The sequence below is a fragment of the Chelonia mydas genome, chromosome 8 (assembly GCF_015237465.2).
Source record: "Chelonia mydas isolate rCheMyd1 chromosome 8, rCheMyd1.pri.v2, whole genome shotgun sequence".
Taxonomy (NCBI): Eukaryota; Metazoa; Chordata; order Testudines; family Cheloniidae; genus Chelonia; species Chelonia mydas.
In genome coordinates this window covers 47,696,149-47,720,292 of record NC_057854.1, presented here as the reverse complement: position 1 = coordinate 47,720,292, position 24,144 = coordinate 47,696,149, and the positions used below count along the sequence as shown (strand labels likewise).

Below are 24,144 nucleotides of genomic sequence, written 5' to 3'. Positions count from 1 at the left end.
TACTCCATTATCTCGCTAAGGATTGATGTCAAAATGACAGGACTATAATTATTTAAGCTATCCCACTTACCCTTTTAAATATTGGCATACAATTAGCTTCCTTCTAGTCATCTGAAGCTTCCCCAGTGTTCCCACACTTATTGAAAATTAACAGTCCAGCAAGCTCCTCTGACAGCTCTTTTAAAACTCCTGGATGCAAGTTATCCAGACCTGCTGATTTTACAATGTCTAAATTTAGCGCCTCTGTTTAACAGCCTGTTGGGACAGTAGTGGAATGGAAAGAGTGTTACAGGGTATAACGCCATCTGCTTCTCTCTCCCAATACAGACCAGAAGTATTTATTGAATACTTCTGCCTTTTCTGCTGTATTGATAATTCTACCATTCCCAGCTAGTAATGGACTATTACCGTTGGTACGATTTTTGTTGTTCTTAATATATTTTTAAAACTCCTTTGTCCTTAACACCTCTGGGCATAGATTTCCTCCTTGTCCCTTTGCTTCCCTTATCAATTTTCTACAATTCTTAGCTTCTGATTTACATTTATTACTATCAACTTTCCCTTGCTTCCATTTTTTGTTTATATATGTTTAAGTCATGGGCTGCAGTGGCACAAAAGGAACATTATAAAACAATCATTTTAAAAGAACTGCTGGAAGAGAAAGCCTTTATCTTGAATGAACTCCAGTCTTAAGTAAAGAGAGTAACCCTAACCTAAAGCCTTTCTGGCCGTAACTGACGCTTAAAACTACATACATTCTGCCTCTCATCACACTGGATCTGACTTTATCTTACCTCTTTATTCGCCCCCACTCGCCCAACAGGTTTCTGTTCTAGTGCAAACAGCAGGTTCTTGCAAATCTCTGTAAAAGTGGACACTGCATCTACCAAAGCCAGAACAATGTTGTCTCTCTTCTACAATATGAGTTTATAAAGAGGTAATTTAAGCGGAAAAACTGATTAATTAATCCAACCCATCCAAACTTGAAAGTACTCAAATTGTTTTAGACCGATCTTTTCATAACATTAATTATATTAAATAAAAGAGGACAAAAACAAGGCAGGTGTGGTAGAAATCCCCAGGAGGGAAAGGGAGCAATATACATTTGAAAACAGCACCTTTCCCTTTTAGCTAAAGCTAGATTAAGAAGCAGTATTGCTGCACTGATGCCATCTACTGAATAATGCAGCCATTGCAGTTCAGAAAACTCAAAAGCAGTTACTGTACTTCCAAACGCTTGTGTTAAAACAAAAATCCCACCTTCGCTGTGATGCTAGAGGAGTGACAGACGCTAGAGCTCCCACCTAGTGCTACCCTGGCTGAAAGAGCCCCCCCTAGGGAACCATGAAGCATTGCTACATTCACTACACAGAGGTTTTAAGCCATGAACCAGAACGGTCTGTGTCTTTGTAGGCTCCTGTGGTTCAGCATGGATCTCTCCCCTGCCCCCCAGCACCCTTACCTGGAGTGTTTTCCCCAGGAATTGAAATGGGGTGGATTTTTTTTGGAATATTTGGGACGGGAGGGGTGAGGGCCGACGAGGGTTGAGACCATGAGGGCAAAGGTGGGCTGTATGGCACCATAGTAAAAACTAAAAAATGTTCCACGACCATTTTTATTAGATTTAACTTATGTTTTAAAATCATCACAAAAATTAAAGTGGGCTACTCAAGCCTACTATGAAGCACTACATCTACATCCTTCTTGGTTTCTTGTTGTAATTTTGTACTCTTTGGTGTCATCTTGTGTGCCTGTTACTTCCAGTCCTTCATGATATGCTCATGATCAGGCAGAAGGCGACTTCTTTCAGAACACAAATTTCTATTCAGTGAGGAAAAAGAATGCTCCACTGTAGCTGTTGTGACTGGGAGTAGCAAGAGATGAATTCCTACTCCTTTCATCCCAGGAAACGTAGCACAAAGATTGGGTCGAACCACTAGTGATGATAAAGAAGCTGAAGTTAAATCTTCATTTGTTCGTCGTATGTTATTCCACTCTGCGTTCAAAATTCTCTATTCTGTCCTGAGCACATAGCAGCCCTACTGCTGGTAGTGCCTCACTCCACTCAACTATGGGTGTTTTATAAGACAGGCATCTGTAAAAGCTACATGGAGGTTGAATAGAATCCAGAAATCGCTAGTGTAGATTTGTAAGAATCAAGTCTGTGTACTTTTTCAGCTGGTTGAACAAGCACTTCTTTTCCTCTTCACTTAAGTCAATTCAAGTACCTTCATTAGTCAGCTTCTGGACTGAAGTCTTTGCTTCTTCCAGTACATTTTCAATGGATATCTCTGATTGATCCAAGTGTAGCTTCAATTGCTGGACAAAGATCTACTACTGTTGTAGCAGATGCCTGGATGACATTATTTAATGACCCAAGTGGTTTCAACAGTAGATTTACAAGAGAGAATGGCGATAGTCTTCTCTGAACTTAGTAACAAAAATAGTCCACCAGTCTCACTACTTAGATCTGTCTTATCTTGGTGGATACTTTCCAAAGCAGTAATAACGGCTGCAATAATTTTAAGACAACAGCCAAGACTCGCTCATGACAATGCCAGTAGGTTTTCCCAGGTTGGACTAATTTGAACTTCAATCGCAGTGTACCTATTTGTTTCCAAGATGTTCAGTCCTTTTGGACTCTCTTTTTTCAAGCAAGAGTATAAAAAAAGCCAATAAATGTATGGCTTTTTAATGTCTTTTGAAGATTCTGCAGCTTCTAGATTCTGCGCTAGCTGGAGTAGATGGTCTCTGCAATGTATATAAGAGAGATTAGGGTTACACTTTTTTCTGAGCAAAACTTGTACTCCACTATGTCTTCCAGAGAAGCTTGTAGCACCATCAAATGCGCAAGCAGCCTTCTGTTTGGGGTTCAATTTACAAGCATTTAACTCTTCTAAGATGTCAGAGATGGCAGATTATATATCTTCAATAACCTGAACATCTAAAATGCATCTACTGATCTACCATGGACATTGCATTGGTACATTCATCAGCCACATATGCACATATTTTGAATATGGTGAGAAAGTTCTTCACTTTTTCAAACTGCTGAGTCTTTCACTATTGCACTGCACACTTCTAGAGAGTCAGCTGAGTTTTTCAGAAAGACATCAAGCATTTGCCAGTCTTGTTTGAAACCAGTGTCTGAAACAGTGTCAGGATTCACAAGTGACAATGCACTTAACATTGGCCTCCAGTTTGTAGTGTGTGGTATCTCTTGCTTAAATAGAAAGTACCATGCAACAGCCATGTTGGTTCACATGAACTGAGTTGTGTCTCCAGGATTCTTAACAGCCTCATTAAGTTCTTCTAAAACTAGCTTTGACAGTGACTGGTTTATAAGGCTTTCTGCATGTTGATGCAGTCCAAAGGCATGGTGTTTTGCAGCCTTTTCAATAGGTTGTCAATATTGGCTTAGGTGATCAGTCTGGCAAACCAAGCCCCTCCACTTTTACTATATAAATCCATGAGATGCCCACATCTTGAATACTGTGTACAGTTCTGGTCACCCCATCTCAAAAAAAGATATATTGAAATTGGAAAAGGTACAGAGAAGGGCAATAAAAATTATTAGGGGTATGGAACAGATTCCATATGAGGAGAAAGTAAGACAACTGAAACTTTTCAGCTTGGAAAAGCGACAGCTAAGAGGGGTATGATAGAGGCTTATAAAATCTTGACTGCTGTAGAGAAAATGGATAAGGAAGTTTTATTACCCCTTCACTTAACACAAGAACCAGGGGTCACCTAATGAAATTAATATGCAGCAAGTTTAAAACAACCAAAAGGAAATATTTCTTCACACAACGCAGAGTCCCCCATGGAACTTTTTGCCAGGGATGTTATGAAGGCCAAAATTATAACAGGGTTTAAAAAAGAACTAGGTAAGTTCATGGAGGTTAGGTCCTCCAATGACTATTAGCCAGGATGGGCAGGGATGCAACACTATGCTCTGAGTGTCTCGACCCTAGTCTCTGTTCGCCAGAACCTGGGAGTAGATGACAGGGGACGGATCACTCGATGATTCCCTGTTCTGTTCATTCCTCTGAAGCACCTGGAATAATCACTGTCAGAAGACAGGATACTAGGATAGATGGACCATTGGTCTGACCCAATATGGCCATTCTTACATAAAAATAATCATAAAAAAGTTTATGACAGAAACTCCCCTAGTTAATGACCTCTTGAGATAGCAATGATGTGATATGACTACTTTGGCAAATAATGCATTTTAAAAATCATGGCCTACTAGGAAACATTTATATAAGTTTTCCAGTCACAAATCTAGCATTCTGGAGCCAAGTCACTAAAACATAGTCCAGTGCTCTGGCTGCTGTTGTTTGTAGTGCCACTGTTCACTCTACTGCTCCGTCCCCAGTGGCCCTACATTGTCACCTTCTGCTGCCACTGAGACCTCTGCGAATTGGGCTCTCGAGGGTCCACCCAGCTCTCAGTGATTTCAGCTCTCAGTGCGGGAGCCTCGCTGCTAGTGCAGGCTGGGTTGTCTCTTCCACAGAAATGCTGTCCCACAGCAGGCCTAAGCACTTAGACTGATCATCACGGATTTCAGCTCTAGTGGTCAGTAATGAAGCCTAATCATCTCTCTCTCTCTCAATAGGAGAGAGGGGCAGATCAAATAGTGCCTTTGACTCTTAGGCAGAGCCCACAACCAAGCAAAACACCTGTGCCCCACCCTCTCTCTCTTCCCTAGGATGTGGCATCCAAACCCCCTGCTTAGCGAGTGCAGTTCAGTTGAGGGTGACGAGTGCTTAATTTGTAATGAAAGAGGTGCTGGGGTTCAAGCAAGTTTGTTACATTCATAACTGATGTGACAAGCCCCGAGGTCTCAGGGCTATAAACTGCCAAGCCTAGAGATGCTGGGGCTCAGCCCTGCAAGCCTTAGCACAAAATAAGCACTGAAGGAGACCCCCTCATTCAGTCAGGCTGAGTACAGTTCTGCTTCCTTTTCCTCCTACAATGTGGATAACATTTCATGACCCCCACATTTAATACTTAAAAACAACAAGGAAGCCGGTGGGTAAAAAAACACTTCAGATGCATCTGAAGAAGTGGTTTTTTTTTTACCCATGAAAGCTTATGCCCAAATAAATCTGTTAGTCTTTAAGGTGCCACCGGACTCCTTGTTGTTTTTGTGGATACAGACTAACACGGCTACCCCCTGATATTTAATACTTAAGTGACTTGTAACCCACCACCAGCCCAAATTGATCACTTGGGCAGCACAGCTCTGTCTGCTGCATACCCAGGCAGAGTAGGTGTGTTCATGTAAATGCAGTCTGGTCCTGAAGCCTTTCCACCCTCCACTGGCTCATGGCTAGCTGTCAGGGGAGAGCTCATTCAGACCTTGCTTATAAATAATAATTTGAAATTGTTAGGTGGGCCAAAATAGCTGAAACAAATGTGCCGATATTGTCATAAATAACAGCTGTCTGAAGAAGCTAGTCTTTGTTCATACTTTTCAAACCCATTATGCTTTCTCAGGTACAAGTATTCTCATATACTGTATATGCTTTTAAAGCGTGTATTGTTTCATTTTCAATTCAAATTTCCAACCAACAACTAAATTGGCAACACTGCATGTAACTGGGGGAGTGGGGTGGGAGGGAATTCGGGGGTGGGTGTAGCACCCTAGGGAAATCTCTGCCTGGAGAAGAAGGCCAGGGTAGGAGAGTTTGACCTCTTCCACATGGTGAGGTTAAAGTGTATTAAAATACAGGTGAGGTATACAAAGAGCCAACCCACATAGCCCAAGGAGCCTGGACAAAACAGCCTTACAATACACAGGGACTTAATTTTTAGTTACTAAAGCATCATGCAGTGAGCAGTATTACATAGGTTCCCGGGCCAGCAGGTTACCGGGGTCATCTGGTCTGAACTCCTGCATAACACAGGCCATAGGACTTTGAGTTAGGAACCATACTTTTAGGGCTACTGCGATTGCACAAGCTGCAGCGGTGCACGCAAGTCAGGTACACAATTGGTCCCCTAAACCATGTGGGAAATCTGCTCTTTAAAGTGCCATTATTAGGCTATGGCTGCAGACCATTCTCCAAATTGCTGAGCTGCTGGACTAGGACAGAGCTGCATGTGGAAGGTTCTCCCTGGCTGTAAACCAAAAAAACCAACCAACCAAAGGGCTAATCTACACTGGCAACGCTAAAGTGCTGCCATGGCAGTGCTTTAATATGTCTTGTGTGGTCATGGCACAGCACACTTAAAAAAAAAAAAAACAACACCTCCACGAGGGGCGTGGCTCCCAGCGCTGGGACACTGTCTACACTGGCGCTTTGCAGCGCTGAAACTTGCTGCACTAAGGGGTGTGTTTTTTCACACTGAATGAGAAAGTTGCAGCGCTGTAAATTGCCAGTGTAGACAAGCCCAAAAGCTCTGACTCTGCAGAATCCCTCACAGCTGCTAATTAAATCCACCCTCCAGGCGGGGTGGTGGACACCCTGCTCTAGTGCGTCAGCCAGCTGTCAGTCCACAACCATGATTTTTCAGCATGAGAGTTTAGATAGAACAGCACCTGCAGATGGGGTTTTAGCTCCAGGGACATAGGGGCAGGCTCTCCCCTACAGAGCAGAAAACAGGGAGAGACAGTGCAGGCCCAAGCCTGGACCACCCAGCTGGCAATCACCTTAACAGAGGAGACAAGAAGCACCAGTATCCAGTTATTTCATCTTTATTTACAGGGAAGGGCAGAACAGTACATCAGTCTTGAAAGCCACCCCACTCAGGTGGAGCCTCCAGCCCCTGGAAACCTCTCCCCCTCTGTAGGGCTCCAGCCACTTGTCACCTAAGGGCTGGCCTCTGGCCCTCCTGGGGCAACCCAGGCGTCACTGGGTCTCAGGAGTAGGGAGATTGCCATGCCTCAGGAGTTGGTTGGGGGGTTTCTGGACAGGGTGGAGGGGAGAAGGGCTTCCGCATCCCACCATAGGAGAGGGAATGGTTTTGCCCCTGGCAGTGCTGACTTGGGGCATCTATTCCCTTCTTTATCCCCTTGGGGTCTCAGAGAGCCTAACACACACTGCTACTTCTTTCATCCCTGTTCAGTTGGAAGGGAGGGAAGAGCCAGCAGAAGGTGAATAAGCAACTCTTTTCTCTAAGAAGCCAGGCCTCTAGGTTATTCCTTATTAGTTAGCCCAAGAACAGGACCAGGCAGCAGCCTCGCAGGACTCCAGATGGCCACAGAGGGGCAAGAATAAGCCTGAGGTTTGAAGGCTCACCCCAAAGCACAGGAGCCTGGTTCTGAACACAGCTCATAAAGCAGACAGTGAGCCCCCTAGGAAGCCACCCGGTCCCACGCAGGGAGCTGCTTAGGGAAAAGGAGAGCAAAGCACCAGCAGGCTTGAGGGCAGAAGCCACAGCACAGAGCTCAATGGGACATGAGAAGGTTAGCACTGCGGGATTCCTCAGTTCTTAAGAGACCCTTTCCAGTGCTGCTCCTTCCCCATCAAGAACCATCCCTCCCCCCCATGGGGGCTCTTGGGGGGTCCTTATCACTGCAGTGACAGCCCCTCAAGCACAGCTGTGCCTGACAGCTGCAGCACTGGGCAGTGGCACTAAATTGATGAAGTCCCATAGTCTGTACCACATCATGGCACAGTCACACTCAGCCTGCACGGCCACCTGCCCCTGGGAATGAACTGTCATGGCTTTGGTCTCTGCAGAGCTCTGGGAAAAGAGCAAGTGCTTCTGGATACTGTCTCCCAAGGCAATACTGGCAGGCTGGGGCCTGAACACAGGCACATGTGGGTTTAGCACCTTCTAGAGGAGCAGAGAACTTGCTCCAGGTCCAATCCAGCTCAGATCCTCAACCAAGCCAATTCTGAAGTAATTTGGGGGGCTAACACCCCAGCCCAGTCAGGATGGCCCCTCTAGACCTGCCCTCTACCATACTCCCAATAGCAGTGACTGCTCAGCCCTTTGCTTCTCTAGTAATGGGGATAGAGGGGGCACGTGCCCAGGGGGCTCTGAGCGAACAGCAAGCCCAATGCTAATTCAAGGATCCTGAAAAAAGACGTTGCTTTGCCCAGCACCAGCGGGGAGAAGATCCCACCAGCTGGCAAAGAAAGCAGGTAGCAGTCTGGAGAGCATGGAGACAGTCTGATCCTCTGGCCCAAATCCCAGCCAAGGCACTCAGTGGTTTGCCCTGGTAGCTTCAAGTAGAACTTGGGCATGGGGCCGGGCTTCTCTAGGGGCAGAGGTTCCAGTCTCAGAGAGGCTTGCTCTTGGGTGGCCCCAGAGTGCCAGCAGCACTAGGCTCTTCACAGGCCACGCCCCCCCCCGTGCCAACGCTGCAGTGCCCTGGCATAGCATTACGCTGCAGGGCTTTCTGGGAGGGGCTGCTCTGGGGAGCAGCTTCAGAGATGCTGTAAGCAGAGCTTCAGCTCAAACCCCACTCGCAGAGGAGCAAGGCCCCCTTCAGACAGCAAGCACGTTTCCCTCCCACCCCCAACCCCACACACTAAACAGGCACCGCCGAGCTCTCGCCTGGCGCTCTTGCTATTTCAGCAGCTGGCCAAGGGGTGGTGCTAGAGCACACTGACATCTATCATATTGCCCCACCCATGGCCCCAGGCCTCCCCCACTAACAAACTCCAGGCAGCTGGGGATAGCCCCCAGTCACTTGTAGCCAGACAGGGGCGAGGTGCTCTTGACACCCAGATGTGTGGGAAGAATCAGATGGGCCAGTGGCTGTTAATAGTCAAGCCCAGAATTTCATCCCTTCAAAATCCACCCCCTCCCCACCCCCCAGCCAGTTCTTTGTGGGATGAATCACTCCAGCCCCAAAACCACAGCCAGCAGGAAGTCAGCTGCGGGAGGGGCAGTGCTGAGTGACTCAGGCAGGAGCGCTGGGGAGCCTGGGCAAGGCAGGCAGCTTGCAGGGATAGGGGAGGGAAAGCAGAGTAGGAAAGGGCAGCAGAGGTTTCAGCCATTGTTCTCCCCTACTCCACCCCTCCCTGCCAACCAAACCCAGCACCCTCCTGCAGAATAGGCACAGCAGCTGTGTGGCCACACACAGCCACGCAGGCCAAGAGCAAAAACATCACAGTATGCGCCACACCGAGCCTGCCACGCACGCGCCCCAGCCATGGGGTGGCTGCTTCTGGTTCCTAGGCCGCTTGGTCACCTAGTTTGAAGCCTTTGGTACAGTTTCCCCCTCCCACACTTACCAGTTCCCCACACCAGCAGCACCCATGTGCTTCTCTCCCCGCCCCGCTCCCTTGTCCCAGCTGCCCTCAGCAATACCAAGCCTGGCAAATACCTTATGGCAAGTAGTTTTACATTGTTCTTTTTACACAAAAATAGAGCAATTCTGTATTGATAGCCAGTTCCGTGCCGGAGTGGTTACTGAGCGAAGCCAGCGGTAGGCATCCCCAGCGGCATCTGAGATTATGGGTATCCAGATGCTCCTCTCTCATTTCCAAGATACAAAATTAAAGGCATGTGTCTCCATCTAGTTACTTAAATATCGGGAGGCTGGGGGCGGGGGAGGAGGGGTGACTGGACACAGTACGGACAAATCAGCTGCAGCAGAGCCCAACCACCATCCACCCCCAACCTCACCCCAAGGCCTGGGGTCAGTGTGGCCGGCTACTTGACTCAGAAGGCTGCCTCTGGCATGGAGTGGTGTAGCCGTTCAGGCAGCTGTTGATCTGGCGTTTACTGTGTCCTCCGTTCAGAATGTCCTGGATGTGCTGCACGATCAGGTTTATGGCCACTGGGTGTGCGGGAAACAGATGGGGTTAGATTGTACAGTATAAATAAGTCCCGAGCTACAGAAATGGGGCCACTCCCAGCTCCCTTTGCAATGCAGTGGGACACATGCCCGGGAGTGCCAGGCTGTCAGCACTGCAGGGAACAGTGACACCAGCCAAGTCACTGAGTGATAGCTTCCCGCATGCAGGCAGCGCCTCATCCTCTCCCGCAGCCAGAGAGGAGCCACCCGTCAGTGGAGTGACACTGATCACAGCAGTGAGGAGCTGGCTCTTCCTCTCTAATGGGACTATCCGAGCATATGTACTTTAGACCTACTAAAAGCCCCCTTCACCTTAACAGGTCTTCCTCCAGAAGGGGTTCATGCTGCAGGATACAGAGGGGGTCCCATGCTACGCTGAGTTATTGCCTCTTGTACTCCGGTTCACGCGTTAAGCTGCAGCCTGCCAGCCCACCCATACAGCGACAGGGAGCATCTAGCAGTTTCCCATGGGAGAGCACCTCCTCCAACCACGTCTGCAGACTGTAACTGACCTTGAAAGCCAGATATGGGACTCATCACCTTGCTAGGAGCCACACTGGCTCCCATCTAACCACAGCCCCGCAGGAGCCATTCATGTCCACATGCCCAAGAGCAGCCATGGCCCCATTAGTCAGTTTTCCCACATGAAGCCTCCCCGTCCATTAAGGAGGAGCATCACTGCTCACCTTCATTATCTGCCCCCCTGGGGATGATCACGTCAGCATACTTCTTGGTCTGTGAGAAGAGAGCGCAGTGTTACAGAGGAGACCAGAGCGTGTAACTGACCGAGTGCTGAAGTATTTTCATTCATTTATATCTCTGAAGATTTCATACCAGAGTCCAGCAGTGCCAACCCCTCCCCCCCCCTCCCCACCTCAGCCACCCCACCATGGGACGTTTAAAAAAAAAAAAAAAAACAACACAACACAAAACCACACTCTGGCTTCTTTTCATTTGCCCTCTCGTTTGAGCTTTAGGCTACGCTCTGAGCACGTTTTCATGCTTTTCTCCACAACGATGGAGGCTACAAAGTTTCAATAGTAGAAATTGTGATCAGGTGAGAATCTCGTGACTCCGGAAGCTGGTGCTTCAAAATAAACATCCCACCAAAGATCACCAGACTCACAATAAGGGTCACAGGAGTTGACAAGACTGAGTTGCACAGGGAGTTTGTGGGGAGAGGCTGCCAACTAGTTTGTTTGGATGGGATTTCAGTGTTGCTTACACCACCCTTCTGGAAGGTTAACGATGTAGCATCCCACTGTTTGCTGGCTCACACCTTCCTCCCCCACAAGGCCAATGCCAGCTTCATCCCCGCCTTGGCATTTAGCCTGGAGCACAGTGAAGCCACCCACACGGCACTGCTATCGGCCACTGTCAGGGTTCCCTCCCCACTCTGAACTCTAGGGTTCCCTCCCCACTCTGAACTCTAGTTAAAGACTTCCCCAAGGCACAAATTCTTCCTTGTCCTTGGATGGTATTGCTACCACCACCAAGTGAGTTAGACAAAGATTTAGGAAAAGGACCACTTGGAGTTCATGTTTCTCCAAAATATCCCGCCCAAGCCCCTTCACCCTCCTTTCCTGGGGAGGCTTGAGAGTAAACAAGATAAGCACAGACCAGACCCTTGGGTTTTTAGGGACACTAAAAACCCAATCAGATTCTTAAAAACAGAACTTTATAATAAAGAAAAAAAAATAAAAGAAGCACCTCTGTAAAATCAGGATGGAAGGTCATTTTACAGGGTAGTAAGATTTAAAACACAGAGGATTCCCCTCTCGGCAAAACTTTAAAGTTACAAAAAACAAACATTCCTCTTAGCATAGGGAAAATTCACAAGCTAAAAACAAAAAAGATACTCTAACGCATTTCCTTGCTATTACTTACTATTTCTGTAATTTTAGATGTATCATTCAGTAGGAGCTGGATTACTTGCTTGGTCTCTTTCTTTGTCTTGGAGAGACAACAAGGAGCACAAAACAAAAACCTTCCCCCCATAGATTTGAAAGTATCTTCTTCCCTTATTAGTCCTTTTGGTCAGGTGCCAACCAGGTTATCTGAGCTTCTTAACCCTTTACAAGTAAAGGAGGGACTTTATGCTACCCTCAGCTGTATGTTTAGGACAGCCACAAAACCAGAGTACTGGGCCAAGCATTTAATTGTTGTCGCTGCTGCAGAATCTGCCCTGCACAGCCAGACCCTGAGAGCTCCCAGAGGCGGTGGCCAGGCTGTGGGAATAGCCTCTCTCCACAAACTGCTACATTATTCATGGCTTTAGATAATGGCAGTTATGGGAGCCCAGTACGGCCTAGCTCTGGCTCTTAGGGCTGGTCTACACTGGCACTTTACAGCGCTGCAACTTTCTCGCTCAGGGGTGTGAAAAAACACCCCCTTGAGCGCAGCAAGTTTCAGCGCTGGGAGCTACGCCCCTTGTGGAGGTGGTTTTAAAAAGAGCGCTGGGAGACCTGTCTCCCAGCGCTCTGCTGTGACTACACAAGCAACGTTAAAGCGCTGCCACGGCAGCACTTTAGGACTAGTCTACACTGGCAACGCTAAGACAAGGTGGAGGAATGTAATATTGTTTATTGGACCAACTTCTGCTAGTGAGGGAGACAAGCTTTTGAGCCACACACAGTTCTTTCTTCTTCAGGTCTGGGAAAGGTACTCTGAGCGTAACAGCTACATACAAGATCCAACAGATAATGTACACTAACTGCTTATGCTAAACAACCTGTTCGCTCTTCTGTTTAGTTGCGACACTCTCCCTACCTTTCCCACACCCGAAGAGCTCTTTGTGGCTCAAAAGTTTGTGTCTCCTCAACAGAAGATGGTCCAATAAAAGACATTACCTTCCCAACCTTGTCTCTCTATGATCCTGGGACTGACATGACAACAAGAACATTGCATAGCTGAGGATCTGTCAGATTCCAGTCATGGGGATTCCCTCCCAGCCCATCTGACCCGGAGCTAGTTAGGAGATCAGTACCAGGATTGCCAGCGTTTACACCAGGTTGTCTGTCCTGCACTGCATGCAAGTAGAATAGCTGCCCCTTGAGCCAGGAGCTTGGAGCAGGGGGTGCAGATCAGACAGAGGCAGGAATCACCGGGGCAGGAGGAGAAGAGATGTTGCTGCCACCTCTGTTGTGCACTCCTCTCCCTGCAGGACCATCAGCCGATTCTGGAAGCAGACAAGGGCAGCAGTAGCAATTTTGCTGGGGATCCATGGTCAGGAGAGGAGTGCGCCAAGGTGGCTAGAATACAGTTTCTTGCCTCCTTTCTGCAGCCGACTACCTACCCTTCCTGCCAGGCCTCTACACCCTCCCCTGATCCTATCGAGGAGGGAGCTAGACTTGGCTCCCATGACAGGTCTGCTCCACTCCACGTCTCCCAGAAGCCAATGACGACTGTGTGGGACAGCAGATAGCCGGGAAGGAAGGTCCAACCCTGGACTGTCTCAGGGCGTCCTTAACCAGGCCTTGCATCCCGAAGGGACGCACTAATGCAGCTCTCTGCGTGGAGCAAAGCAAGGCCCTGTCCCACCCTTTCCCTCCCTGGCTTGAGCAAAAGGAAGTGCAGTGCTGGGAATAGGAAAGAAAAAACAGTTAAGAAGGAGGGTGGTCAAATGGTTAAGGCACTTGACTAAGTCAGGAGTTCTGGGTTCTATTCCCACCTCTGCCCTGACTGACTTGCGACCTTGGGCAAGTCACTCCACCTCAGTGTCTCACTTTCCCCATGTGCAAGAAGGGGATAAAAATCCTTCCTGGTCCGTGGTGCTTAGATGTGCTCTGTGGGGCAGGGTCTGTCTTTTACTAGGCTCATGGCCAGTGCCTAGTGCAAGGGGGCCCTGATCTTTGTTCCAGGCCTGTAGATACTACCACACACAGACTGGCAATGTGGGCTCCTTGTGTTCACCTCCCAGGCCCCGCCCCCTCCACTCTCCCTCTGCCTTTCCTGGGAGCCAAAACCATCTCCACTGAAGTCACTTCACTTCTGATTCCAGGAATCCACAGCTGGCACCCAGCAAGCTCTTCATTGGCTTTGTAGCCAGCCAGAAGGGTGAACCCAGGCCAAGACCTGCACCACAGAGCTCAGTCTCCTGCCCCTCCTTATGGGCCAACCAGAAGGCGTGAGCACTAGCTGTCTCCCAGCTCACCCAGGACAGCCTGTTAGCCACTGGGGCTTCACCCACAAGTAGGGACTTCCCCTGCTGCTGCTGTATCCAGCTGGAAATTCCAGCCACAGGGAAGTGACCATTGAGAGCAACAGACACCATGTCCTGCCATGCAGCCATCTGTGCCTGCAGGGAGAGAATGCACACTGTCCAGGCTGGTGCTGTCCTGAGCAAAGTGACACGGCTGCATGGTAGGGCAGGCCCCAGTGAGAAGAGAGAGCTCCCAGCCAGCTCGCGGGGTGGTTGTTTTTCTCACTCACTGGCAAGCAGAATTCCTCAAAGGCTGGTTTGACGAAGGTAATGTACTGAGACAAGATCTGCTCAAGGTCCCGGCCTCGCTCGCTGATGTCCCGTAACACTAGGAGAAAAACAAGGCAATCAGGAGCCAATTGCATAGGTCAATGCATCCCCGCCCCTGTTTCCCAGACAGGCCCCTTTCCAAGCACAGGCCTCTTCAGGCCACACCTCAGGCAGGCAGGCTTGATGGCTCGCAGTTTAATGCCATTTGGTTGCAAGAGCTCCCGATAGCAGGGGGCTGATATTACAGGCCTGAGCCAGACAACATGGAGCAGGGGGCTGCGCATGTTCCCCCCTTCCATGTCTATCAGTGAACTTCAACTCACAACATTCCAGTCCTGCCTCCAGAGTTCTCCCAATACACCAGTCCCAGCCTATGGCCCTGATGCTACTGCATTACTGGGGTCCCCACACAGCTCTGCTGATGCCCCTCAATCCTGACCTGCAGCCCCCTGGTATTCCAGTCGTAGGCCCCTCGCACAGATCTGTGAATACCCCTCAATCAGGGCCGTCCTTAGGCATATGCAGCTGCATAGGGCACCATGAAATTTGGGGCATCAAATTGCCCCAAATTTCATGGTGCCCTAGGCAGCTGCGTGCTGCATACGTGGCAGCTCCAGCCCCATGACCAGCCCTATCCCTTGGCCGGCCCCCCCGCGGGTTGCGCCCACTGCAAGGGGCAGGGCCGTTGGGGGCCCCATGCCCCCCCTAGGGACAACTCCCTTCACCCCACCTCTTACCCTTCCCCCTGCTCTGCCCCCGGCCTGCCCCCATTCCACCTCTTCCCCCAGCGACCCCGAGCTCACTGGCAGTGGTGGGAAGCGGAGCAACCCGGTCCCAGCCCGCTCTACTCCGCCAGCTCCCAGCTGCGGCACTCTGCTTCCTGCCACCGGTGAGTGCGGGATGTTGGGGAAAAAAAAAAAAAAAAAAAAAGACAGTCCCCCGCTCTCACTGGTGCCTGGGAGCTGTCGGAGTCGAGCTGGCTGGGGCCGGGCTACTCCGCTTCCCGCTGCTGCCAGTGAGTGCGGGGGGAAGAACCCCTTCCCCCAAGCCCCCTTTCCTGAGCGACACAGCTGGGGCCGGGGCAAGGGAAATGGAGCAGGCTGCTCCTGGCCCTCTACTAATCCCCTGGGCCACTCTGGGCCTGTGGGGCCCCCCAAAGTGCCCCCCCACCGCTCCTGCCTCCCAGACTTGGGGGCGGGGGGGGGGGGGGGGGGAAGAAGAGAGAGAAGGCACTTCTGCCGCACATGCCGGGTACTTCAGCATACGGGTTACAGCTGCAGGGAGTCCAGCACCCTTAGACTTACTATAGTGTCAGCTGTGATACTCTGAGGAAGTGCGGCACCCTCAGGATAGGTAGGTAAAGTGTCCAAGACGCCAGGGGAGGCTCCAATTCTGTTTCCACAAGGCTCCTCCCCCCAGGGATTGGGCTTTACCTGCTGCTATGGCTAGTCTTTTATTTCTAGTGGTCTGTATGCTTTGCTGACCCAGGATTTGCACCCATCCAGAAAGCCTGATATACACATGAGACCAAGGAGGGCTGGCAAAGATCAGATCAGGCCTGATGCATCTTCCATCAGAGTCCCTGGAGAGACTCCTGTTGACTGATGGGAGATGATCAGCCTCATTGCAAAGGGCAGTATCTGGAGCAGCTGGCCAGTTCTGCAACCTGGCAGCAGAACCACTCTTAGCAGAAAGAGCATGATGCAATTTACAAAAACCAAAGTCCCAAGTTTACTGCTCCAGCCTGTGCTAATCCAGGATTCTGGGCTCTGGTTCCCACAGTAACATTCAATTACAGTAATGCCTATGAGTGGGCTACGACTCAGTAGCCAGATCCCATTACATCATTCTGCCTAGTTTCTGCAGTTCAGAGGTTACAGCCAGAAAGGACCATTAGTCACTGGCTCTGGCTTTCTGTGAAACACAGGCCATCGACTCTCCCCCCACATCCCATTACTGGTTGAGATGGGTACATTCTTGGTCATTAGTTAGGGAAGGAGAGAAACAAGGCTGTGACTAGCGCTTTCCACAATGCCTATGAAAGGGAACACGGAAACCCTCTGGGTGGTCAATCCTCCCAAAAAAAGGAAGGAGTCCGGTCCCTTGAACAGGGAGGGAGCTGCTCTCCGATGGGCCGGCTGGTCTCCAGCCAACCATACTGCAGGGCTTTAGAAGCTGGGGACGGGGGGAAAAAGAGAATGAACACAACAGTTCCCAGTCACTGACCTTCACCTATGGCAAGGGCTGGAAGAGGGTAATTGAGCACCGATTTGAGGATCGCTGTCTTTAGGGGCTGTCTGTTCATCACTTAAGATTTCTTGCTTCCAGGGCTCTATTAGCCAAGACCTATAAGCCCCACTGACACACCCACCTCAGCGATCAATAGAGAGGTCTTTCCATATCAGCTGGCTCAGTTTCTTCATTGAGGTGGTGGTGCTGGGAGGGGGGTTCATTTCTCAGTTGCTATCATTGGGCTGAGGGCCATTTCTCAGTTCCTAGCACCAGGAAGAACTACAGCTGGATCTTAATAAGGGATTGGATAATTTTAAGACCAATGACATTAGAAATCACGTACTAAGATAAACGTAACCAAATCTCATGCTTCAGGGCATAAGCCGATTGCCACAGTGGTCAGGCAGGTTTACAATGAGCCTATATAAAGCACTGTATTGTCAGCCAAGTGCAGGTGATTTTCACCTTCCCTTGGGACATGAGACACAGGCCATCTGCAGAGGTGAGAGACGCAACTGGACAGATGGCAAATCCTAGATCCCCAATATCATGACCACTGAGTAAGGGAGACTCCTTTTGTAAGGTCTGTATGCAGGGTTTACAACCTGCTAGTTCTCCCTCCCATCCCCGCAGTGACTGTACTGTGACTTCCCTGAATGAGTCACGTGGAAGCAGAGGGCTGAGCACAGAAGAGACAGATGGGTGTAAAAAAAAAAGTAGCGTTTATCAGGAATGGCAACATCCCCCCTACTGACGAGACAGTAACGTTGGCTTGACAGTGGCAGGCACCCTGGAGAATCTTGGCTCTAGCTTTCTCAGCCAGCACTGAAATCCCATCTCAGACACAGGATGAACACATCTCTGGAATTCTACAGAGACACCCACTCATGCTGGGTGGGCCTTCCCTAGAGTCCCTTAATGGAGTTCTGCTCTGGTGTCCTGTTTTGTCTATACTCAGACACCTCGGCTGAGATTTCCAGGGCTGCATAGATAGGGCCCTGTGTAAAGCACATCTTTAGAAAACTCATGACATCTTTAGAAAAAGCATGAATGACAGTGTGAATGCACAATGAATTTTACAAACAAAATATAGTCTTAAGACAAAACTATTTAAAATATCATTGTTTGGGGGCATTTTCACGCCCTCTGGGAAACCGTAATTTATACAAGCTTCTAAGAACAGGGGATTTAAAGACATCTCCTATTAAAGGTGTCTCTAAATTCCTTAGGTGGATTTAATAAAAAACAAAACAAAAACAAAAAAAAAAAACAACCAAAAACCACCTCGACCAGCATTTGCCAGTAGATGAGATCCCATAATCTCTCATAGACCCTGTGGTGCCAAAGTCCTCCCTACACTACGCGAAGAGGTATCCTAGCAAACAGTTGGTTTTAAGGCCTTAAATTTGCAACACAGCACCTGCAGCAGCTGGCTCAGGCCGTCAGCTCTTACAAAATGCAACACATGGCATCAAGTCTTCAGCCCAGGTCCAGTCTGACACACACACACACACACACACACACACACTCACTTTCTTGCCTTTTCTCCAGGGTGGCCAGGAAGCAATGAGTGTGACAGCAGTACCAGTTTGTCTGCATTTCCCCAATGCCACGCTGCAACACGGCAACTTGTGTTTTGTAGTTAATGCTAAACCAGGCCTCTTCACCACCCTGCACCACCAGCCACAGACCCGTGCTACCCGTGGTCCTTTTTTGCTCTATAATGCCCAGCCTCCGCTGAGTGCACATGTGGTAGCCAGTCTTCTGCTTCCTACATGCAGTGCTTGCTCCAATCAAGACCTTCAAGAAGACTAGGAGCTGTGCAAGAGCCCTGCTCAGCTTCTGGAGCAGTTCAAGCAGAGCTCACCTCCACAACCTATGGCCAGCAGCCCCACATCAAGCATTGCCAAGGTAGAGGGTTGGGAACGATACCAAGGGACTGGAGTCCTAGTACAATAAGGCTCAGGTTGTGAGTTGTGCATATTGGGCTCTTCAAGTCATCGGTCTGGATCAGTTTGAAGGAAATCCCCTTCTGAAGGGGCAACTATCTCAACTCCTCTTTGATAAGGTCCCTCACCAAAGACTCATAAGCAAAGTAAGCAGTCATGGGATGAGAGGGGAGGTCCTCTCATGGAGCAGTAACTGGTTACAAGATAGGAATCAATGGTCAGTTTTCAGACTGGAAAGAGGTAAGTTAGAGTCCTCCAGGGACCTCTACTGGGACCAGTGCTGTTTAATATATTCATAAGTGATGTGGAAAAAGGGATAAACAGTGAGGTGGTAAAATTTATAGACAATACAAAATTACTCAAGATAGTTAAGCCCAAAGCATACTGCGAAGAGTTACAAAGGGAACTCACAAAACTGGGAGACAAAACGGCAGATGAAATTCAATGTTGATAAAAGCAAATACACATTGTATGTATAGTTGGGATTAGAGCTTTCCAATATATTGGGATCTAAATTAGCTGTTACCACCCAAGAAAGATCTCGGAGTCATTGTGGATAGTTCTCTGAAAACATCCACTCAATATTCAGCAGCAGTCAAAAAAGATAACCGAATATTAGGAACCATGAGCAAAGGGACAGATAATAAGACTGTAAATATCATGGCAACACTATATTAATCTCTGGTACGCCCACACTTTGAATACTACATGCAGTTCTGGTTGCCCATCTCAAAAAAAGATGTATTGAATTGGAAAAGGTACAGAGAAGGCAACAAAAACCATTAGGGGTATGGAACATCTTCCATATGAGGAGCGATTAAAAAGACTGGGACTGTTCAGCTTGGAAAAGAGACTACTAAGGCGAGATAGGATAGCAGTCTATAAAATCATGACTGGTGTGGAGAAGTGAATAAGGAAGGGTTATTTACTCCTTCACATAACACAAGAACCAGGGGTCACCGATAATGGAAATAGGCAGCAGGTTTGAGACAATTATAAGGAAGTACGTCTTCAAACAACGTATGGTCAACCTGTAGAACTTATTGCCATGGGATGTGGTGAAGGCCAAAAAGTATAACGGGGTTCAAAAAAGAACTAGAGATGATCCATCAATGGTTATTAGCCAAGATGATCAGGGATGCAATGCGATGCTCTGGGTGTCCTTAGCCTCTGACTGCCAGAAGCTTGGAGTGGATGACAGAGGATGGATCACTCAAATATTGCCCTGTCCTGTCCATTCCCTCTGAAACAGGCCACTGCTGGAAGACAGGATACCGGGCTAGATGGACCATTGGTCTGACAGAGTATAGCTGTTCTTAATGTAACCCATCCAGAGTCAGCCCAGACTGTCGATACTAAGCCAGGATGCTAAGAGCGAAGAGGGCTGACCGCAGTGGGAGCAGCCCACCACACACAGTACTGCAACTCCATGTGATGTTGTGCTGTATGTGCTTGGAGCCAGGTTCTGGTATTGCCGAGGCTCTCAGTGGTACTGCACGGGTCAGAAGGGTGGGGTGGGGGGAAGGAGTTTCCTCAACTCCAGAGACTGGCAATATGGTAACCAGAGCACGCAACTGACCTGCCTGCTTCATCCCAATTGGAAAACACATGACCTCTCCCAACCCCGAGTCGTTCCACTGCCCCATCAGAGTCCAGCCTCCACAGCAGGCCAGCTCTTGCCATTAGCATTACTATCAGAGTGGCAGTGGTTGTCTACGGACAGAAGTGGCAACAGGGCTCCAGGGAGATACGTTAGTGTTAAATACGCCTATTACTCCCCAAGTTCTACGGGTAGCTAAGAAAGATAATCCAGTGTCATAAGCCCTTGGCTTCCCAAATTCTACGTGCCCCCATTCCCAACCCTGAACTGCCATGCAATGGCCGCCACACTGTCAGTTCTTGGCCAGCGCTCATAGCCAGAACCGACTGGGCCAGGGGAATCCTGCCAGGCAGGCCCTTCAGCTCCCAGAAAATATCCCACCCAAGCAAAGCAATTTTGGAAGTGACCCCCAAGCCCTCTGCTCCCAACCAGCACTAGGCATGTGAGGAGTTTCAGGATGCAGTGGCATTAGCCACCATATTATCAGGAGAGACTGTTAGTGTAGGCCCTTAGAGACAGGCCCTTATCCACCCAGAGCACGAGAAGTATCTGCAGAGACTCTCCCTTCCTGCAGTCACTCCCTGAGCTTACACAGCCTATCCCCACCTGCCATGCCCTCTCCTACACGACAGACATGGACTTGGAACTAGTCTTTAAACCAGTTTGCTGTACCGCTGCTTTTGGCACCCCAGGACTGGCGGACAACTGGCACTCCAGCTGTCTGCACTGAATGGAGCTGCCACAACAGAACTGAACATCTAGTCTGGAATCCTGTCACTCATGTTCGCCAAAGCCAGTTGCTTCGGGAAGCATAAAACCCACACAACCTAATACTACTTGGGATACAGGGCAAGAGCTTCCTGATGCCACCTGGGGGTTGATCTAATACCCTGGACCATGAAGGCCAAGTGCCCTTGCCATTTCTGTCTAGTTAGGAGTCACAGAAGATATCCTTCCATCAATCCAACAGACCAATCCTGCTTCAGAATCTTTGCCTGCAATGTCTCACAGAAGCAAGCTCCCAAGTCAGTTATGCACCAAGTAGCATCTTTCTACCTGGCTAGCGATGCACCCTCACCTCTGCGGGACAGCCGGGTGTCTGCATCAGTGTCCACAAATAGCTTCATCCGGAAGAGGTCCCGGACCTCCTGGGTGTAGAAGGCCAGGATGCCCTCAAAGAGGACCACATCAGCTGGGTACACAGTCACTGTCTCCTCCTTCCTGCCACGCATGAGAAAGGCATGTCAGAACAAGATGCAGAGCAAGAGGAAGAGCTTCCCTGATGGGAGGAGTGTTGGGGATGACGGTTTCTTGGCTCTATGCCTCACTGACACAAACTCTGGGAAAGATGTCACCTCTGTGACTCAGCTTTCACCACTCTGCCCCATCCCAGTACGGCAAAGCTTAACCAGGGAATCCAAAGGTTATGGACACTCCTCCCTAAAATATGGTGAAAGGAGGGAGCAGGCTAGACCATCCCCCTCACTGCCACCAAGTGCATGCTCATTTCCTCCAGGCAGCTGCTGTATGCAAGAGTCAAACTAATCAATCACGCTCAGGGACCCACCCACAGGAACAGACACCCCTTCCAGTTTCTCCAGTGAAGGAAGCAAGTGTCGTGCAGACGACAGCCCCATTCACTATGCAACCTTGGTGCATTCCCTGAGCACTTTATGAAGCAGAGGTCCTGTGGGAAATAGCATGTGATTGTACTGTAACACACACAGAATTTAGGTTGAGTGGATAAATAAAAAATAAAAAAAAATGCCACAATGCAGGTTGAGTGCTTGACTTTGTAACCCTTGTAACCTTTTTGGTGTGGACTATTCAGCTCAAGCATTTGGGCAATATACAGTGCATACAAGAGCTGGCAAAATAAAAGACACCTTCTCCAGAAATACCCCATATTGGTAGTTTGTGCTCAAGAGATCATTGCCTGGAGTGTCAGGGAGGGAGGGTGCTGCAAATGAGGATGGACAGAGCTGCATCCCACACTCCCGAATCAGAGCAACAGGTGCAGAGCAAGGCAGGAGTAGTCTCTTACCTGGAATGGGAAACAAAGTCATAGACAGGAATCTGGACTGTCTTCCCTTCCATGATCTCTTTGAGCGTTTTGACGATGAGCTCGTTGTCAAAGGCATCTGAGGAGAGACAAGCTGTTATGAAGGCTGCCTGCCAACCTCTGCCCCCATACATCATGGTATTTCAACCTAGACAGAGTCCCTGCTGAGCTAGACATGGAGGAGCGGAGGCAGGTGCATGCTGCCTCAAGGTCTGAGTGCTATTGGGCTAGATCCCCCGCTGGTGGAAAGAGGCAGAACTCCACTGAAATCAGTGGGACTATGCTGCTTTACACCAGCTGAGGATCCAGCCCTGGAAGATCAATACAATCTTTGTACTGATTTTGTTTAAAGCCAAGACTAAAAAGAGTGAATCTCCTCCTGAACCCCAGCCCCTCAGAGACTAGAGCAGCCTTTTATCCCTGAACAGCTCCCTCCCACAGCTTCACAGAAAGGGCTCTGTTAGCAAGGCAGCCCGCTGCCCAAGGCAGCTGAGTTTTGGGTGAGGCGGTTCTGGAATTTCCCACCAGCCCATTAAGCAGTTGAAAAAGTCTCTGTTATAGTAACAGGAATTGGGCTTCCTTTGTATTTAGACCTAGTTTGTTTAGTCCTAGTTTGTTATCCTGCTCAGTAGGTGACCTCAGCTGGGGTAAGGCTTAAAATCCCAGCCTTTAAGGAGGAGATGTTTTAAACACTACTCTCCTTGGGCAGAGTATTCCCTCCGGCTGGGCAGTGCGCTGAGCATGTCAACCCACAGGTGGCTGCTTTTCAGAGGTGCGGTTTGCATATAGTCTGCAGAGCACTTTAGGATCTTCAGGATGAAATCAGATGCAGAAGTGGAAATAAATGTTATAGGATGGTGCAACCATCCTCTTGGGATAAGGACAAGACCCAGGATCATTGCACTAGGAACCTGAGCAGGATATGGGGGTTGGACTAGATGACCTTCTGGGGTCCCTTCCAACCCTGATATTCTATGATTCTATGGCAGCTGGTCCCAAGCAAGCCAATGCACTGCATCACTACCCGTCCACCCCCTTTAATGCAGTGGGGCAAGAAGCTGGGTCCCCGGCATTACCAAGAGGTTCTGTGCCAGTGGAATTAAAGGAACGACTCAGATCAGGAGAGGTGTAACTGAAGCCCTACCACAGCCCAAAACCTCCTCCCAAAGATCAGGCTCCATTCACCTGGGTGGTCAAAGTTGAACTGGCCCTTGAGTGCCTTGGACTTCTGCTCAGAGGTAAGGACCCGATAGAAGCTGTCTTGGCTCAGTATCACCACCTGCTTCTGGCGATAATCCACCTCGTTCTGGCCCAGTAGCTGGACGATTCTGGCACAGACTGAGGACTTCAGGCGACGTAGCAAGGGGGAAAATGAAAGAAGAGAGTGATGCAAATGGAGACTACTCTGAGCAGGAGACCTGCAGACTGAGGTCTTGGTTGGTGGGGAGCAGGAGGCTGCAGGCTCAGGCGAGAGACATTCCCATCCTCATCTGATGCTTTGCTCCTTAGCCAAGGAGCAGAGAGCTCATCTGTCCTCTTGAGACATCCCAAAGCCATCTGAGTGCTGCCCCTGGATCCTTTTCTAAGGGTATTGTTTTGTGGCCTATTGCTCATTTATTTAGCTAATAGGTGTGAAGCCACCTGCCCTCTCACTTCCCCATGTGCCTTCTAACTGCTGGGAGGGAGAAGGGGCTCTCTCTCTCTGTGTCCCAGACCTGTTCTCCCAACCAGCTCAAAACCTCCTAGCTGTCATAAGTCTCCACTATCCTACTCTTGCTCCAGCCTATCTTGTCCCCCATTCTGAGAGTAGCTCCAGGGGCTGCTCTGAGCTTTCCACAGGCAGTAGCATGAAGCCAGCCTGATCCAGGTCACTTGCACTGTCGCCCATGGGGTTCCCATTAGCAGCAGTGACAGCCAATGTGACTCAGGGTCCGCCCTCACTAAAGAGCAGCTGAGGAGGCCTACAAGGAGCAGTAGAGGCTCAGGAGCTGCACTCAAACTGGCTCCAGGAGTGGTGTTTGTGGGACAGAAGCCAACAAGCTCTATTCTCCCCTCGCTCACACA

The 24,144-nt window shown here is 49.3% G+C and overlaps 1 protein-coding gene across 4 annotated transcripts in view; it reads right to left on the bottom strand.

The window, feature by feature from the left end:
* Nucleotides 1–6,690: 6,690 nt before the first annotated feature.
* Nucleotides 6,691–24,144, bottom strand: part of UCK2 (uridine-cytidine kinase 2) — a 40,456-nt gene continuing 23,002 nt past the window's right edge. For 3 of the 4 annotated variants that reach the window (XM_027823592.3, XM_043521553.1, XM_007061179.4), the window contains 6 exons: nt 23,266–23,425; nt 22,063–22,159; nt 21,097–21,239; nt 14,198–14,295; nt 10,453–10,501; nt 6,691–9,748 (listed from right to left, as the gene is read on the bottom strand). In XM_027823592.3, the coding sequence (XP_027679393.1) occupies nt 9,609–9,748; nt 10,453–10,501; nt 14,198–14,295; nt 21,097–21,239; nt 22,063–22,159; nt 23,266–23,425 (687 nt within the window). In that variant the 3' untranslated portion in view covers nt 6,691–9,608. Of the gene's footprint in view, nt 9,749–10,452; nt 10,502–12,752; nt 12,945–14,197; nt 14,296–21,096; nt 21,240–22,062; nt 22,160–23,265; nt 23,426–24,144 lie in introns of all 4 variants that reach the window. The other variant, XR_005226371.2, reaches the window with a different exon arrangement.